This window comes from Rhincodon typus, chromosome 15, assembly GCF_021869965.1.
Source record: "Rhincodon typus isolate 14 chromosome 15, sRhiTyp1.1, whole genome shotgun sequence".
NCBI classification, from domain to species: domain Eukaryota; kingdom Metazoa; phylum Chordata; class Chondrichthyes; order Orectolobiformes; family Rhincodontidae; genus Rhincodon; species Rhincodon typus.
Window position 1 is genome coordinate 50,673,635 of NC_063346.1, and position 19,616 is coordinate 50,693,250.

At 41.0% G+C, this 19,616-nt stretch overlaps 1 protein-coding gene across 3 annotated transcripts in view; it reads left to right on the forward strand.

Moving 5' to 3' along the window:
- The window catches only part of hsf4 (heat shock transcription factor 4), a 43,080-nt gene extending 25,559 nt beyond the window's left edge, over nt 1–17,521 (forward strand). For all 3 annotated transcript variants that reach the window (XM_048605846.1, XM_048605848.1, XM_048605847.1), the window contains 7 exons: nt 618–717; nt 1,272–1,405; nt 3,066–3,281; nt 8,063–8,168; nt 9,780–9,845; nt 13,872–13,950; nt 16,704–17,521. In XM_048605846.1, coding sequence (XP_048461803.1) covers nt 618–717; nt 1,272–1,405; nt 3,066–3,281; nt 8,063–8,168; nt 9,780–9,845; nt 13,872–13,950; nt 16,704–16,867 — 865 coding nt within the window. In that variant the 3' untranslated portion in view covers nt 16,868–17,521. The remainder of the gene's footprint in view (nt 1–617; nt 718–1,271; nt 1,406–3,065; nt 3,282–8,062; nt 8,169–9,779; nt 9,846–13,871; nt 13,951–16,703) is intronic.
- Nucleotides 17,522–19,616: the final 2,095 nt, after the last annotated feature.

The following is a 19,616-nucleotide window of genomic DNA, read 5'->3' on the forward strand; positions in this document are numbered from 1 at the left end:
ATGAAGGGTCTAGGCCCGAAACGCCAGCCTTCCTGCTCCTATGATGCTGCTTGGCCTGCTGTGTTCATCCAGCTCTACACCTTGTTATCTTAGTTTGTGGTATTGACTGGTTTGTAAAAAGTGAAGAACTTGGTTAGTCAACCTGCTCATTCATTTCACCTCATTATACTTTCCTAACTTAAATTCATTTACACTTGAAGTCATATTGTGTCTTGGTAACTTAAACTTGAACTTAACTTGCTAGCTTGGTAATGTAAAGTAATTTGTGCTTTATTGCCTCTAACAAATTGGACATTTTGGAAAAGTGATACCTGGCCTGGTGATGCACTGAGGCCACACTGGAGCATTACAGGTCCAGTACATATTATATGCAAAAGTATAGATTGTACTGTAGCTACTGCCTTGTCTTGTGACTTTGCTACGCTATTTGGATAACTAGTTATGAATTTGAATTTTTAGTATCAGTTATGTAATTTAAACATTTTAAAGTGTCAACCTTCTCCCTTTTAACATTGCCCTCCACATAAACAGCATGACCCGTTTGTGCAAGTATCAATGTGATGCTCCATAGAAGTCCAAATCCATGGATTTGATCAATATTACTGTTCTTCTAATAGACCTCTGATGTTGGATGACGGCAATTCTGATCCTCCTGTGTCTAAATACGGTCGACAACTATCAATAGAACCTCTTCAGGATCCATATTTCATTCAGTCGGTAAGTGAAGTGCGGCTGGCATCAAAGCAACAGCATTACAAAGTCTGGTTGGTATTATACTATTCATCTCTATGTGGAGGTTCTGTTTAGTCTGGCTTAAGTGGGATAACAAAGAGGTTCTTTGTAAAGAACAATGATAACACACTGTGATGCATATAAGGATCTTATGTCCCTGATAAGCCTGTGCATCTGAGTGACTTGCATTATACAGTAACTCAAATTTCTTTCTCCCTCCTATAACTCAGTTTTTCTCCTAAAAGAGCTGATTCTTGATGGGTCTATGCCTATGAAAAGTATTTTGTTACCTCACCCGAGTGTCTATTCTTGTGTGACCCTAGATAATGGGGAACTATGTGTGCTACAATGCATCTGAACCCAATACCATACTTAGTTGTGAAGTATGCACTTTCACATTATGGCAGCCTTTATTTCCCGTTCTCAATAAATGTTCAGACACACCTGAGGCTCTGGTTATATTGGTGATAGATGTTTTAGAATTATTGATGATGTTCCCATGCTAATATTGTTGTATTGGTCACTGTCCTTACTCCCAGCTGTCCTCAGAAGCCGCCTCCTGTTCCAGTACCTATACTAATAGTCCTCAACCTAGTGGACCGATAATTTCTGATGTGACGGAGTTGCCCCCATCCAGCTCTGCAGCCCTTGCGTCTGGCACAGAGCAGCAAAGGTGAGCCAGTAGAAACATTCAGTCAAGAAGAAACCATTGGAACTGCTTTGCAATCTCTGTGAATGAAAATAGGCATCTTAGTTCACATTGGTCACTTTGCTGCCAGTGTGAAATATGGGCTCTGCACCAACATGGAAAAGCTCGAATACACTTTCAAACTGAGTTCCACACTGTATGTAGGGCAATGGAAATTGTCATGCAAATTGGGGAAAAGTAATCCCTTTACTCTTCACTTAATCAAATTCCCTGTGTGAAAATTGGAGATAAGGGACTGGACTTTGCTCAGCAGTAGCACTGTTGCCTCTGAGCCATTACAAAATGGGCATTTACACGTTTGAGTGTTAGTTGGTTGCTAGTTCAGGCCTCACTCCAGAAAGTGGACTACGATCTGGACAATCAATACCGAGGGAGTGCCGCACTTGGCATGGCCTCCTTTCGAATTAGGCATTAGCTGCTGTCAGCTGGACTTCATGGGTACCATGACATTATTTGTAGAAAAGCCAGGAGGTGACTGTAGTATCCCGGCCAATTTTTATCCCTCAATCAAAGCCTAAAACAGATTACCTGATCATATTCACAATGCTGCTTTTTGGGAACTTGCTGTGTGCAAGTTGGCTACTGCATTTCCTAATTTGCAACAGTGATTATGTATGTAATAGGCTATAAAGCATTTACAAACATCCTGTGGTCAGGAAAGATGCTATATAAATGAAAGTCTTGCTTATTTAAAAAGGTCACATTAATAAACTCTTAGTGATTGCCAGGGAATATTATCCACAGTGCTGGTTAAAAATTGACATCAAGTTACAGAAGATTCTAATTAGTTATATCCTGAGTTTCATCCATGTAACAATATAGGGGAGTTCTTGTATCAGTAATCTGTTTCTGTTTATAACGGAAAACTGAAATATTCCTAACTCAGTATGTGTGAAGTTGAACAGACCATTCAGAAAGTGGGAAGGGGAGGGATGCATGTGGTCTGTAGTCTAAATGCGACAGTGCTTTTTTTTAAAATTAAATTTCATGAGAAAAAATTAAATTGTGTTCCTACATCTGCCGTTTTGCACCTTCAAATTTGTGCATGGTTTTCCACGCAAAGATACAGCCTAAAACAGGCAGCATTTGGCGTCCAATTAACTCCTGCACAGATATATCTCAAGGGAATCTAGACAGAGCAGATCATAGCAAAAGGAACAAGCTATTTAGCTCGTTGAGCCTGTTCTGGCATTTATTTAGATTTTAAGCCATCTGTATGTGGCACAGAATGACATTTCAGGTGGCTAGGAGGCACCTGCTGTTTATGAGCAGGGAGCCCTCTCAACTGCTATCCTGGATCGAGGATAATGCACTGTCACTGGGATCATATTGGCAATCCTGGTGCCAGTGCAGATCTTGGTGCATCTGCTGTCTCTGATTCTGGCATGTACAGGGGAGAAAACCACTGCCTCCAGGCTTTGCCACAGGAGATTCAGGCTCCAGCTGAATATGCTGAAATATTAAATCTTCGTATCGCAATAACATTTGTCATGTGACACTATGATGATGGGGTAATAGTTCCCCTAAAATTGCTATTTGCTGACTGTGGCCCTTAAGCTGATTTCTGTGTCGCTGATTTAATAAGGGATCATCAACTCAATTTTTCCGCTGTCTCGATGTGTAGGGAGAAATGCCTGATGGTGATTAAGGAGGAGCCAGCCAGTCCAGGGGTAGGAGTCCAGGTCCAAGCAGACACAGTGGTTCCAAGGAATCCATGTAGTGCATGTCTGGAACCACCTGTTTTACCAGTGTCCATTGTGGAGTCTGTTCTGGAGGGCAGGCCCACCTGCAACACAGTGCAGCACCTGGATAAGAGAGGAAGGATGGCTGCATTAGACAGGTGAGGCTTCACTCAGCGCTGAGAGCTCAAATAGCAGTGAGCAGTATGGAGCATTTTGTCCCTTTTCTAGTGTTTCACTACAGGAATTAACTTGCACTGTATAGTTACAACAGAAAAAGTGCAGATTACTGAGTCCCTTCATAAGACCCAAAAATCAGGAACAGAAGTCTGTCATTTGATAAAATCATGGCTGATCTACAACTTGAATTCAACTTCCCTCCCCGGCACCATATCAATTGACTCCCCAGATCCCAATATGTATCAACGTTTTTTATATCCTTGCATGAACACAACCTGAGCACCCAGATGCGCATGCACACAGCATTCACAACAAGGTTAGTGATCTAAAAGTACAAATAGAGACACGTGCATGTGATCTAATTGCCATTTCAAAAATGTGGCTGAAAGGTGACCGGGGAGAGGGGACTAAATATTCAAGGATAATCAACCTTTAATAAGGACAGACAAGAGGAAAAGGAGGTGGAACTGTGTTGATAGTAAAGGATGGGATTGGTACATTAGTATGGAAGGATTTCTAATTGGAAGAAAAATGTGCGGAATTTGACTGGATGGGAATAAGAAACACGAAGGGACAGCAGACTTTGATTGGAGTTACTTATAGGCCACCAAATAGTAGTGGTCATGTGGGGCACGGTATTAACTAGGAGATGAGAAGCTTGTAGTATGTGCAACACAGTTACCCTGGTGATTTCAATCTAACTGAGGACTAGAGCTGCGGAGGATGAATTTTGGGAGTGTGTTAGGTATGATTTTCTAGAGTAGGACCCAACCAGAGGACATGCTATTTTAGATCTCGTATTAAGTCATTAAATAGGACTAATTAATAATCTTGTTATAAAATAACCTTTAGGGATGAGTGATCACAATATCACAGAATTTTACATTGTGTGTAAATGAGATAATTCAATCTGAAGCAAGGATGTTGAATTTGAAAAAGGAAAATTATAAGGGCATGAGGTACAAAGAGGCTGTGGTGGAGAAAGAAAATACATTAACAGGCTTTACGGTACATAGGCAATGGACAATCTTTTCTTAAAAAAGTACGACTGCGTGGCTCACTGCTACTATTCATTCCTTCAAGTTGTAAAAACTCAAAAAAGTAAGTCAACCATGGCTAACAAAAGATATTTAGGATTGTATGAGATGAAAAGAGAAGTTCTATAAAATTGCCTCAAGTAACAGTTGCTCTGAGGATCGGAAGGTTTACAGACAACAAACGGAGAAAATGAATGATGAGAAAGGGGAGAATAGAGTATGAATTCAATCTAACAAAGAACATAAAAACAGACTGTAAAAGCTCCTATAGGTTTGTAAAAAGGAAATGTTTGGCTAAGGCCTGGGTCCATTAAAGAGAGAATCAGGAGAATTTATGTTGGGGTGTAGGGAAATAGTTGAGAAGCTAAATGATTATTTTATATCAGCTGTCACTGAGAAAAGTATCAGAAATCTCCCCAAACTGGAGATCCATTGTTAGGGTGAACGAGGGGTTGAAGGGAATTAGCATTAGAAGAAGATTGTACTGGAGAAATTAACGGGATTGAAAGTTGATCAATCCCAGGACCTGATGGTCTAGCTCTCAGAGTGTTGAAGGAGGTGACTACCGAGATAGCCAATGCATTGGTGATTACTTTCCAAGAATCAGTACATAGGTGCTAGCTATTCACAATATATATCAATGATTTGGAGTTGGAGATCAAATGTAATCTTTCCAAATCTGTGCAAAGCTAAGTGAGAATGTGTGTTGTCAGGAAGATGTAAAGTGAGGATTTGGACAGGCTTAGGATTTGAACAAGCAAAGGACATGGAAAATGGAATACAATGTGGAAAGATGTAAGGTTATGCACTTAGGAGGAGAAACAGATGTGCAGAGTATTTCTTAAATGGTGTAAGGTTGGAAAGTGTAGTCGTTCAATACACCTAAGTATCTTTGTCAATAAGTCACTGAACATGTAAGTGCAGCAAGCCATTAGGAAAGTTAATGGAATATTAGCATATATTACAAGATGATATGAGTTCAGGAGTTGTGAAGTCTTGCTTCACTAGTACCAGAGCTTGTTTGGACTGCATGTGAAGTGCTATGTGCAGTTTATGTCTCCTTATCTCAGGAAAGATATTATTGCCATAGAGGGACTGCAACAAAAGTTCACCACACTTGTCCCTGGGATGGCAAGATGGTCCTATGAAGAGAAATTGGGTAAACTGGGTCTGTATTCTTAAGAAATAGCAAGAACTGCAGATGCTGGAGTCAGAGATAACAAAGTGTGGAGCTGGAGGAACACAACAGGCCAAGCAGCATCAGAGGAACAAGAAAGCTGACGTTTCAGGTCAGGACCAGGATAGTCAGAGATGATGAAGTTAAATGTTTTCCCTGATTGAGGAGTTGCGAATCGAGGAGAATTCGCAAGTATAAGGGGGATGCCGCTTTGGCCTGAGATGGGGAGAATTTTTTTAGTCAGAGGCTTATGAACCTTTGGAATTCTGCACTATAGAAGGCTGTGGAAGCAAAATATATTTAAAGTAGAGGTTGATAGATTTCTGATTTTCCCCATAATCTTGTATATCATTGGTAAGGTATGTGAAATAGATTGAAGTGACTGATCAGCATGAATGTATTGAATGGGGGGGCGCAGGCGTGATGGGCTGGATGGCCTACTCCTGCTGGTATGTTCCACAGGCCAAAAATTTCAATGATCAACAACTTTCTACATGAAAACATTTTTGTTGAACAACCCTTGACAAGCCCCCCAGAATCTTCAGTTTCAATGGAATCACCTCTCATTCTTCTAAATTCCATCAAGTTTAAGCCCAATTTTTTCAAACCTCTTGCCATATGACAAGCCTTTCATCATAAAAATTAATTTGCTGGATCTCCACTGCACTGCCTCCAAGGCTAGGCAAGGTGAGACAGGTCGAAGGAGTGCAAATTACTTTAGGTGTGGTCTCATCAGCAACCTGTATAATTGTAGGACAACATCCTATTTGCTTTCCTACTTTCTGAATTACCTGCATGCTAACTTTGTGTTTCTTTTACAAGGAGAGACAAATCTCTCTGAACATCAACATTCTTAAATTTTGCATCATCAAGGAACTTGCATACTTCCCAACTTGCACAATTCCCAATACTTTCACCTAAGTCATTACTATAAATTAAAGTCCATTGTATTAAACCCAGTGGGACCTGGGTTTAACTCTTTAAACATAACATTAAAAGGGACTCCTGTGGCCAAATTTGGAAGTGCTGTACCTGATGGAGGTTAACTACATTAATTTCTCCCAGGGATCAGTTAGCTCATTTGGCTGGACACTTGGTTTGCAATGCACAGTGATGCCAACAGTTCAACTCGCACACTAGCTGAGGTCACCGTGAAGGTCCCATCTTCTCAACCTCTCCTCTGGTCTGAGGCGTGGTGACCCTTGGGTTAAGTCATCACTGATCATGTCTCTCATGAAAGAGCAGCCCCACAGTCTGGTCAGGCAATGGAGACTTTACCTTTGCCATTCAATTACTGTATGTTGAAGAAAACACTCCCTCACTGTTTTAATCTCCATCCCTTATTAAGGTCAATCCAAGTATACAACATTTCTAATCTCTAATTTCCTTTGTTCTCATGTTTCTTCTGCAGCTCCACATTTTTGTTTTCTTTCTGTGCACTTCTGTAGTGATTACAATCGGTAGAAGACATACCATTAGTGTTTCAATGTGTAACCATCACAAGATGCAAATGGAGTATCTTTTCCCTAACTTTCATTGTGAAATGTGCACAGCCTCCACTTAACTTGCAATGAGGGGAAAAAAAAAATCCAGGATCTGATGTGTAAAGTGTAGTGTCTGCATCACACGCCCTTCCTTGACCTGAAACACTGCTTAGGGTGACAACATGCCCTGAATGTTGTGTGCTTTAAATAGCCTTTGACTGTACAATGGTAAAAATCCTACATGCAATGACTGCTACATTTTTCAAGTTTCACGAAAAAGAACAAAGGAAATGGATAATCACAAAGTAGCATCCTGTAGATATTGGAAATATGTTCAGTGAAGCTCAAAGTAACCTTGAGAATCAGCACGTCATCTTTCATGAGGCTGTCCATAATCCACATTGAGTTCAACAATTTAGACTATAATCCAGTATTGTTTCCTTTTCTTTGAGTATTTCAGGTTTTCCTTTCTTCCTCCTCCTTTATTTTTGCTTCCAGTCCACTTCACACCTGCTCTAGACTTATCTTTTTAGTTTATTTTCCCTTCTCCATTCCCTTTGGAGGAATAAATGTCAGTCATTCATTCTGTTGTCTTTCACCCAATCATAGACTGTCCTTCTGTTCTTGACCCAACCACTCCTTGTTCCAACTTTTCATATCTTAAACATGTCCCAGTTCTGAGGAAAGGTCCTTGCCTGAAAAATTAACCCTGTTCCGCTCTTCACAGATGCTGTCTGACCTGATAAGTGTTTCCAGAAATGTTTTTGTTTGTAAAGGAAATGAATTGTGAAAAATAAACAGAAATGAAATTAACACAAGCTATGTAAGAATATGACGTAAAAAGCAATGGAAGGATATGGTGATGGGGTTGTATAAAGTTGACAAAGAGGAAACTTCCATGGATCATAAATGCTAGCATCAACCAGTTGGGCTGAATGGTCTGTTTCTGGGCTGCAAATTCTAAATTGCTTGAAAATGCCAATCATGCTCTCCGATTGTAATCATTGACAGCTGTTCAATGCCTGTCACTGCTCACTTTGTAAAGAATTCTTTTGGGTTTACAGGACTGAGGTGCCTGAGCACATGCAGAGCATTGAGTTGAACCTGGATGGCTTGCATTCGTTGCTTGGGAGCCAGCAGTACAGCCTAGAGCACTCAAGCATCATGCACGTAAGTACTGGGCCAACGCACCACCCAAATAGGATTCAAAACTGGATGTGAAAATGCTCTTTAAATATTCCGAAATATTTCCTCCTGAAAGCTGAGGTGTTGGTTAACTCTAAATAAAGTCCAGTTGCTCCTCCACTGATGTGCTGAGGCTGCAGCATGTACTAACCACAGAATCCACAGTAGAAACTCACTAACTAGTTTCTAAATCTCACCTAGATGGACAAGGGCATCGGGCATGTGAGAATACCACCTCCCAGTCAGGATGGTATGTGTTGTGGAGAGGCTGGTGTTTCCATGCATCTGCCAACTTCATCCTTCTGGGGTCTGGAAGTTGCAAGAGATCAAGAGATTTTTGAACTTTCTTGCTCGTTCCCGATGTTTATTCTTGCCTCACGCGTGATGAATGAGCAACTCAGCTTATCACGATTGCAATCCTGCTTCATTGTTTTGGATGGAGGGAGAGAAACTGAAGTAAAACCAGCAGCATCCAGAAAGAGCAGTAGATGGGCCTAATGGACAACAGGCGTCGACAGGAGCTGTTCATTGATTGTCCACATCAGGTCATGGGGCTAGTGGGAATAAAAAGTGACCATGTGAGAACACAGCTTTGTTAATGGCTGCTGTGAAGGCAGCAAGTGTTTATCCAGGGTAAGAGATGGTAAAATGTGAGGTTGTTGACTTGCTCGTCGAGCTGGCTCATTCTCGTTCAGATGTTTTGTCACTACGCTAGGTGATATCATCAGTGGAACCTCTGATGAAGCAATGTTATTCTACTCTGCTTGGAATTTATACTGTCTGGTACGTCATGGTGAGTATGAACGAGAACAAGCCAGCTCGGCGAGCAAGTCAACAACCTCACCCACAACCCAAGTTACAGATCTTTGCCAAAACTTTAGATGGTAAAATGTGCCCATGGGATTAATAAATCAGCAGCTCAGAAGGGCATTGATCTGAGTGCAGGGTCGGGGGTGGGGTGGATAGATGGTGAGCTAGGAGTGATTGAGAAGGGATGGAGAAGTAGCAAGTTGTGTTTACTTTTGGTGCTCTTGTCAGGTTGAAGCCTTTCCCACAATGAATTCAGATCTGGGCAGGATGCTCCTGGAATAGGCCATCTCTGTAATGAGGAAGCGTTTTGGTTCAATCCGAAAGAACTGCAGATGCTGTAAATCAGGAACAAAAGCAGAAGTTGCTGGAAAAGCTCAGTAGGTCTGGCAGCATCTGTGAAGAAAAAATCAGAGTTAACGTTTCAGGTCCGGTGACTCTTCCTCAGATTACTGATTTTTTTCTTCACAGATGCTATCAGACCTGCTGAGCTTTTCCAGCAACTTCTGTTTTTGTTCCTGCATTTGTAATTGCTTAGGTTCCTTAGATCTGCTTAGAATTGGATACACTAGAACTTGTGACATGACAGACTTTCTTGTTGGATCTCAATGTCTCTTCTTGCTGTCCCTTTCGCGATATTTCATTTTGTTGCTGAGTAATAATGACTATCCCCCAACAGTGCAGCCTGCTAGATTTCGCTGTGTTATTTCCTGACTGTGCAGCACCACAGTAAGAGAAAAGTAAATATCTGTGAATGAATAAACAACTCCTTTCATTTTCTAAATGCAGATCTTCAATCCAAACCTTCCTTTAAGTGAGCTGAACCTGACTGACATGGAGGCAAACCTTGCAATGGTAAGGGTAGGTGTGGAACAAAATATTTTGTGCAGACATTGGTGTAAAGATTTGATTTAAACAAGAATTCGCTGTTTTGCGTTCCATTTCCTCACTCTGCAATCTTCATAACGTGTATAAATCTCTCTCAGCAATCCAGGGCTAGTAAGGAGAATAATAATTAAACATTCCTGCTTTCTTCCCCTCTGGTCAGGAATAGTGTCTGGAAACAATTTTGCCTTTCATTCATAAGTTTGTAGGCTTAAGTGCAGCTCCAGCAATTGATATCAAATTCAAGGCCAGCACTTTAATGTAGTACTATAGGAGTGCTGCACAATTGGGACAGCTGGCTCTCAGATAAGACATTAGACCATAAGATATAGGAGCAGAATTAGGCCATTCAGTCCACTGAGTCTGCTCTGCCATTCAATCATGGCTGACATGTTTCTCACCCCACTCTCCTGCCTTCTCCCTGTAACCTTGGATATTGAAGCAACTGTCTCTCGGATGGACAAAAAAGATTCAATTTCACGATATGAAAGAAGAGTTGGAGAGTTATTGCTGGTATTCTGATCAACATTTATCCTTCAATCCATACAACAAAAGTAGTTTATCTGGGAATTTACATTTTGCTACTTGTGGGAGCTTGCTGTGTACAATTTGACTGCTGTTTTCTCTGCTTTAAACCATTGAATGCAGATGAAAAGTTCTTCATTAGCTGAGAAGTGTTTTGGGATGTCCTATAGTTTTGAAAGACAAAGGTACTTTTTTAATATTGACAAGGCAACTACTTTTGATACTCATCCTGAGTTGTCCTGTGAAAGTGGCAGCCCACTAGGTGAGAGAGATCATCAAGTAGACAAGGATTGTGGACTAGAGAAATCTTTCAACCAGATGGTACTGTATATGAATGCCAGGTTTCCTTTTGTGATCAGCAGTTGGATTTTCACAACAAACAGAACCTTTAATTTTATCTGGTATATCCTATAATTACCAGGTTAATAAAATCAACCCAGTGACCTGCTATGATGGACCTTCAATATGTACTTGCTGAGGTTGGTCCCAAACCTCAGTGACCACTAGAGAATTATAGAATGTCTACAGAACTAAAGGAGGCTGTTCTCTGAGAGCAATCCATTTAATCTCTGTCAGTTTCCCTGGAGTCTTGCAATATTTTCTTCAAAAAAGTGCTGCATATCCAATTCATCCTTGAAACCCTTGTGCTTCTACCACACTCTCAGAAAATGTATTCTACATCTGAACCACTTGCTGCATAATAAAAAAAATTCCTCATGTTGCTATTAGCTCTTTTGCCATAAACCTCAAATCTATATCAACTCTTCTGCAAAAGAGAAAAAATTCTCTCTTGCTGCTCATTTCATCCTTCTCTAAGAAGAAAATCTCCTGCTTTTCCAATAACCTACCCACCATAACTGAGGTCCCTCAATTCTGGGATCATTCTGATTAAGCTTCTGTGCATTTTTTCAAAAGCAAACATATCCTTAAAGTGTTGCGCTCAGAAGTGACATGATACTGCACTTGAAATGGAAGGAGTGTTTAGTAGTTTCATCCTAACTCCCTTGCTTTATTACCCTCTTCCTCTGTTTCTAAAATCCAGGATGCTGGACAGCATACAAGATACATCATGCACCAGTGATACAACAGTGCAGTTGTATATTCAACAAATATACATGCTGACACTTGAATCCATGAATTAGCTTTTCCATCAAATCTTCTAAGGGAATCTTAGCTGGCCTAGAACTGGCTAACAATTTGATGTTTAAAGATTACCAAAATTCACTGGACTCTGGGGTGGTTCCCGAAGATTGGAAAACAGCCAATGTGACGCCACTGTTTAAAAAAGGAAGTAGACAAAAAGCAGGTAACTATAGGCCAGTTAGCTTAACTTCGGTAGTGGGGAAAATGCTTGAATCTATCATTAAGGAAGAAATAGCAAGACATCTGCATATAAATTGTCCCATTGGGAACACCCAGCATGGGTTCATGAAGAGTAGGTCATGTTTAATAATTTGGTGGAATTCTTTGAGGACATTACTTGCATGGTGGACAATGGGGAACCTGTGGATGTGGTGTATCTGGATTTCCAGAAGGCATTTGACAAGGTGCCACACCAAAGGCTGCTACATAAGATAAAGTTGCACGGTATTACAGGTAATGTATTGGCATGGATAGAGGATTGGTTGATCAGTAGAAAGCAAAGAGTAGGGGCTTTTCTAGTTGGCGGTCAGTGGCTAGTGCTGTGCCTCAGGGATCAGTGTTGGGACCGCAATTGTTTACAATTTACATCGATGATTTGGAGTTGGGGACTAAGTGTGGTATGTCAAAATTTGCAGATGACACTAAGGTGAGTGGTAGAGCAAAGTGTGCAGAAGACACTGAAAGTCTGTAGAGGGATATAGATAGTCTAAGTGAGTGGGCAAAGGTCTGGCAGATGGAGTACAATGTTGATAAGTGTGAGATCATCCATTTTGGTAGGAATAACAGCAAAATGGACTATGTTTTAAATGGTAAAAAAATTGTAGCACGCTGCTGTGCAGAGGGACTTGGGTGTCCTTGTGCATGAATCGCTAAAAGTAGGATTGCAGGTGCAGCAGGTAATTAAAAAGGCAAATGGAATTTTGTCTGCCATTGCTAGAGGGATGGAGTTTAAAAACAGGGAGGCTATGCTGCAGCTGTATAGGGTCCTGGTGAGGCCACACCTGGAGTACTGTGTGCAGTTTTGGTCTCCTTACTTGAGAAGAGATATACTAGCACTGGAGGGGGTGCAGAGGAGATTCACTCGGTTGATTCCAGAGTTGAGAGGGTTGGATTATGAGGAGAGACTGGGTAGACTGGGATTATACTCATTGGAATTCAGAAGAATGAGGGGAGATCTCATAGAAACATATAATATTATGAAGGGAATAGATAAGGTGGAGGCAGGGAGGTTGTTTCCACTAGCAGGTGAAACTAGGACTAGAGGGCATCGCCTCAAAATAAAGGGAAGCAGATGTAGGACTGAGGTCAGGAGGAACTTCTTCACCCAAAGGGTTGTGAATCTGTGGAATTTCCTGCCCAGTGAAGCGGTTGAAGCTACCTCGCTGAATGTTTTTAAGGCAAGGCTAGATAAATTTTTGAACAGTAAAGGAATTAAGGGTTATGGTGAGTGGGCGGGTAAGTGGAGCTGAGTCTCGAAAAGATCAGCCATGATCTTATTAAATGGCGGGGCAGGCTCGAGGGGCTGGATGGCCTACTCCTGCTCCTAGTTCTTATACCGAACAGGAGCACAATATTACACTCTAATATTACATTATATTGAATTATATATAGGACCTGAACAGGATTTGTTTTAATATTTTATCAGGGCATTTACAAGATAACAGACAACCCGTCCTCACTTCTTCAGAGATGGGAAAGATTACATTACTGATTAAATAGAGAAGCATTCTCCACATTTAAAACAATCTTAGAATAATATGACACAACAGAAAGCCTGTGATGACCCTTTAAAAGAGTTATCTGATTAGTTTCACTTCACTTCTCATTCTTCATTGTCCTACAAATCTTTCCTTTACAGGATTTCACCAGAATGAATGAAATTGAACATATTTGCTTGTTTAAATTAAACAAACAATACTTAGTGGAGATTACAAAATATAGACATCGGCCCCTGCTTTTAAGTTTTTTGTTAAGCATCCATTTTTCAGAGAGTTTCTCATTTTTATTGTCTGCAAATAAAGCTTCTTCTTTGATTTTCGATCTTAACATAGGCAGGACTGGGAGTGTGCTGACAGCTTCTATAATGTCCAGTGGCAGGTTTATGCATCCCTAACATTGCTGGCATGATTCGATGAATGGTATTGGCGCTGCAATTAAAGCCAGGCTACTGCCCTCTGATACAATAAATTGTTAAACCAGTTGCAAAACATGGTACTTACCTCTTGTAAGATTCAATAATCACATCATGGTTTGCCTAACAGGTACCGTGCCTCCTCCTAAGTGGGAAACCAACTTTCTTATTCTCGTCTGTGCCTTGTAATTTCCCAGATTCAGAAACTGATTGTGGATCCAGAGCAGAGGCTGACTGAACCGTCCAACAAAGCCCTGAAAACTGGAGAAAGCTCAGGTAAATCAGCAATCCTTTTAAACTGTGTGTAAAGTCTCTTCAGAAGATAAACAGATTTAAGTCTAGAATGCCTTTCTCATCACCACTAACTGACCTCAGATTTAACATGTGGCAACACATTCAAAATCTCACAATTTTAAAAGTGCAAACATCAAATGTGGTCAATGCAAGAACTTTGCAAGAGCTATAGTCCATGCAATCTGTCCTGCACTAGCATTAAAAATAAAGCACTTAAATATTTGACAACTGGGTCTTTTCCGGAATTTTGTCTGTTTTCATGTGAACAGAAAGAACGGTCCAAAAGAGCAACGTGTGAGAAAGCTAAGACTGTCCTCGGGCTTCTTTCATTCTTTTGATCTACTATCAGAGCAGTGTCATTCCCATTGTAGCTGCTGCAGTCATCCTCTTTAAAGTAATAAAGTTATTCAAAGAATATTAGGGGCTTGTAATCACAAACACACACCTGTAAGAATTGGAGAATTGAAGAGATATCTGTCTATAACTTGGAAGATCATTCAGTAGTTAAACAAGTATGTGATTAGCAGATTCAAGACTGGCTATGAAATAGATACAGGCAGAAGTTGGACCATGCACATGCGAATAAGATGGAGCTTCTTCTTCTCAACACTTCTTAGTAAAATAAATTTCTTCAAATTCTCAGTTGGATTTCCTGTTAACTATCTTATTGTTTTCACAACCAAACACATTCTCTCGACATTAACTCTATCCAAACCTTTCATAATTCCAAAGACCTCAGTTAGGTCACCCCTCAACCTTCTGACGTTGAGATAAGAGTCCCGGCCAGCACATCCTTTCCTGATACGTGTGTCTGTACATTTCTGGTATCATCCTTGGAAATATTCTCTGCCTCTACAATTGTGTTAACCTGTTCAGGGATGTAGTGACACACTTCTGAAGGAGGTGGGATTTGAACCCCTGTCTTCTGATCTACCACTGCACCACAACCTCCAATACTCCTATATCCTTGTTAAATTATGGTGAATAGATTACAAACAGTACTCTTAATCATAGTCTAAGCAATATTTAACACAATTTGATCATAATGGCACCATTTTTCAGTTTTCTCCCTCCTCAGATGAAGCCTGGTGCTTGGTTTGTTTTTTTTTTTGTTGTAAGCTTCCTAACCTGTGGTACAATGTTTAGTCATTGGTAAATTTGTCTTTATTCCTTGACCCCACCTAAGCTCTCATTTTCCAAGTAATAAGAGATGTCCCTCTTCTTCCTCCCAAAGTAGACTACGTTAATTGGTTTTGGACTTTATTTGCCTGCTCTGCAAGTGTATTATTGCAGCTTTTCTCCTCTTTAACTACAACCACCCCTACATCCTTCAAATTTGTATTAACTGCATATCCAGAAATTTTTGATTCTAAATTGTTAATGTAAATTTTGTACAGAAATAAAAACGAAGTGCTGGAGAAACTCAGCAGATCTGGCAGCATCTGTGGAGAGAGAATCAAAATTAATGTTTTGGGTCCAATAGGAGTCCTCTCCAGAACCGATGAGGTTCTGCTCCAGGGGGAGATAGGAGGAAGTGTCTGGGAAGCGGCAATCAGTATCAATTTTGCCGGACCACAACAGCATCACCCCTGTCAGCGGGTTTAATCACAAAGTCAGGATTAGGCCTGAGAGAACAGGGGATAGCAAGTTCAAAGAGGCAGACAGGTTAGGGTGGCTGAGGAGAGCAGAGAAGTAAAAGCGGCAGGTGTCACATCTTCTCAAAGAGATGGAATGTAGGTCAGACAGGTGGAGGATTCCTGATGGAAGGAGAGTTTTGGAAGGTGAGAAAGTATCCATAGAGCAGGAAGAGGATTCCTGCCTAAATAAGTGGGCCCAGAGGCAAAGGCATCGAAAAAGATTTCAATGTCTTCTGCCTGAAATTCATTGAGGTGGGGTTATGATGGAATAAAACTGAGTTCTTTGCTGAGCACTGAATCATTCCATAGAGAGGTCAAGGTCCAAGGATGTACTGAATACATTACAAGAGGTGGGATAGAATGGAGTCTGAGGGAAGGGGAGGGGAGATAGAATCCAAAGGGGCTTTGATGTCTGAGAGTTGTTGGAGCTCATGTTCCTTGACATTGAAAAGGATAATCAGCACTGATCCTTGTTGGAGCACCAGTTCTCCACCTTTTTAGGGTGGAGGCAGCTCAGCAGTGCCACCAGCTGAAGTGGCTGCTACTAGTACTGTACATTCTATGAAAACATGCCACTGGGTAGTGTCAAATAGGAGAGACCCCATTTGATATACACACCCCCCCCAAAACACGCACAGTTTCAGTCCGCAGGGAAGGCTGGCAGAGTTGACCTGGTGGTTTCCATATATAATGGAAGGCCTATCCGGTACTGATAAAGTGCCAACTATAATGGGATGAGCCCTCGGTTGCTGTCGGCATCTCAGTGGGAAGGAAATTCCCTCCCTTCTTGTGGCCATTGACATAGCAGCAGAAAGATGTTCAATCCCACATCCCTGCATCCCCTCCCCATTTTACAGAGACCCTCGCCTCCAAGCCCATCCCTAGAGGGCTAGTAAACTTCAGCCCGTTTTGCGATAGGAGCCTCCTTTTTGTACTGCACTATTCGGATGTGAAATAAAGTAATATCTCCACATATTAACCTATGTTCAAGCCTATTCCACACACTCTTCCAGTTACTAGTGGCCAGTTATATGGTTGTTCTTTAGGCTCTTGTCAAGATGGATGGTGAAACTCTGATTTCTTTGCAATTATTCCTAGGGAAGCTGCAGCTTCAGCAAGCTACACAAGATCTTCTTCCAGAGCCACATCTTCCAATAAATCACGAACTCTCCAGCCTAGACCATGAGACCGCCCTTTACGAGTTCACTGAGGATACAGGTACATATTTCCCAGATACTGAAGTGGGGCAGGACGAATTCTGAGAAAAACTGGACCCAAGCAACAAGTCATGACAAGGTAGTCATATGCCTTGGCTATAGCCTTCACAATTAAACAGATGAGCTTCAAAGTAAAGTGAACCTTCCAGAGAATCCTGAGAATTGTGGATTCCTGTTCAAATGCCGATTCCACTGACATTGCCTGAAGGAAACCATTTCTCCTCTTTGTCATTCTTTCCCCCATGTCTTTCCTCCTCAATCTTTCATATTTGAGAAGGCTGGAGGTGATGAATTCTTGCACTTCAACAGGCTGGGTAAGTCAGTACTGCCAGGAAGTGGAGTGGGAGTTCTGGTGTACTAAACATTCTCTGCAGAGAAGAAATGAGCCTGTGATGGCTTTGTGCAACAGCACAGAGATCTCGTCCATAACTATTTTTTGCCTTGCGTGTAATTTGATCTTTTAAGGTTCTGTTTCAGAATGTTTGTGTGTTATACATCTAAGGCCAAGGAACAGTAACAATTTTATATGTGTACACTACAGCACACTACACTGCAAACATGCAGTTTTCTTACCTATTCTATATATCTTGCATTGGGTTTGATAGGGTTGGGTTTGATGTATTGACACCGCACTTGAATTATTTTTGATCAAGCTATTGTGATAAATCTTTACACATTCAATAAAAATGTTGAAGCAGCTTTTTATTATGTGGAATGAAGCTCAAGTTCCACAGATGTGTAAGCAATCTCAATATGGAGTGGTGGTCAAAGCAGAAATCCTCACTGCATTTAAAAAGTACTTGGATATATGCCTGAAATGTCATAACCTACAGGATTATGAACCAAACTAGAAAGTGGGACTAGGCTGAACAATTGTGCAGACACAAGTAACCTCCTTTTAGTCCATACGTTAGCTCCGTTTCAAAAAGAAAGCAGATTTGATTCTCAGCAAAAGTTGATTCTGGTCTCTGTGAGATAAGTTAGGATACACATATGAAAATGACGTGTGCATTGACATTTATGCTGCAAAGAAGTTCAAAAACAGCTTCTTCCCTGTTACTAATTAGACTGTTGAATGGACTCTCTAAATTCAAATAATGTCGATCTTGATAATGTTGATCTTGCTTCATGCAACTCCTGTACAGTGCATCCTGCATGCCTCACTCTGAGCAGCCTATGTTCTGTCTGTCCTTGCTTACTATGATCTACCTGTACTGCTCACAAACAAAGCTTTTCACTGGCCTACATGTGACAACAATAAAATCAAATCCAAATTATTTCACATCAAGGCAGTACTTACACCATAAACACAACTGGCACTGGTGCACACTCCACAATAAAGCAAAATGGAGGAGGTAATCTCACTCCTTATCACTTCGGATGCAATAAGGCATGACACCTTATTTACATTGACAGATTAAACATCAACATGAAGCCAAACTGGCTTTGCACCGCTGTTAAGCATACAGTACGGCTGCACCATAATGTTCCACAGCAAAACAAACTGAACCGAGCGATGGTTGGCAGTTCAGGAATCCACTGAATCTGAATACGAACTACTTTTCAGAGCATTCTCAGGAGCATATCATGATGTAATTACAATATTTATAAAACCAAAGTAACAAGATAAAATAGCCTTAAGGGATCTAACATGCTGGATACCAGAAGGGTTAAAATGGGCAATAATAAAGACACATTGAATGACAGCAATGCTGTGACAAGGTTTAAAATTTGAACCCACAGCACAGATTGCTCTTGAAATTGGACAGGTTCAGGCAGTTACTATCAAATTTTTTTTTCATCCTCGGAGAGTGAGAAGAGTGGAGATAAACAATTAAGTGTTGTCTCCCTTGTGGTGCCATGGAAAGGTGCAACAAAAAGGTGAGAGGGGGTTTTGCGGCCAATTGCAGAGTGAGCAAGGTTATTACAGAGGAAACTATCCCTTTGGAATATGCAAAAAGGAAGTGAAAATGTGTGTGTTGTTGGCATCATGCTGGAAGTGGCAGAAGGCAGCTGATGACAGCAGGTTGGTTAAATATGGAGATACTGAATAGAAGAGCTGGTGTGGAAGGTTGTGTCATCAAAACTAATGTGACAGAGCTGGAGAAACTCGGGAAAATGGAATGGTGTCTCTACAGGATACTACATGAATTCCTTAGAGTTTCATGGTATCAGGGAGTCCTCTGAAGATGATTCAGTTGTTTGATGTTCCCTTGTCTTGTTAAAAATACAGTTACTGCCATCGCCTGAAAAAGTGCAAATGATGTAGTGTTTCTGCTCAAAAACTACAGAAATTAAGTTAAACTTTAAATTCAGATGTATGGATTCAAGCAGTTATAGGCAAAGGAATTCTATTAAAGGTGGAAGTGATTTTTTTTTCTGATTGGAAAAGCTAATCATAGAACCTGTACATGTGGAAACAGGCCATTCAGCCCATCAAGTCCATGCTGACCCCTCCAAAGACTAGGCCTAACCCCTACCTATCCTGATAACACTGCACTTCCCATAGCAAATCCACCTAGCCTACACATCTCTGGACATTCTGAGTAATTTAACACAGTCAATCCATCAAACCTGCACATCTTAAGACTGTGGGAGGAAACCCACGAAGACGGAAAGAAATTGTGCAAACACCACACAGACAGTCGCCAGAGGTTGGAATCGAACCCGAGTGCCTAGCATTGTGAGGCAGCAGTGCTAACTGCTGAGCCACCGTGCTGCCCAAAGCCTATGATCATCTTGCATATTGGAAGGATGGTGTAAATGAGACAAAATAGGTCAGCTAAAAGTGAAC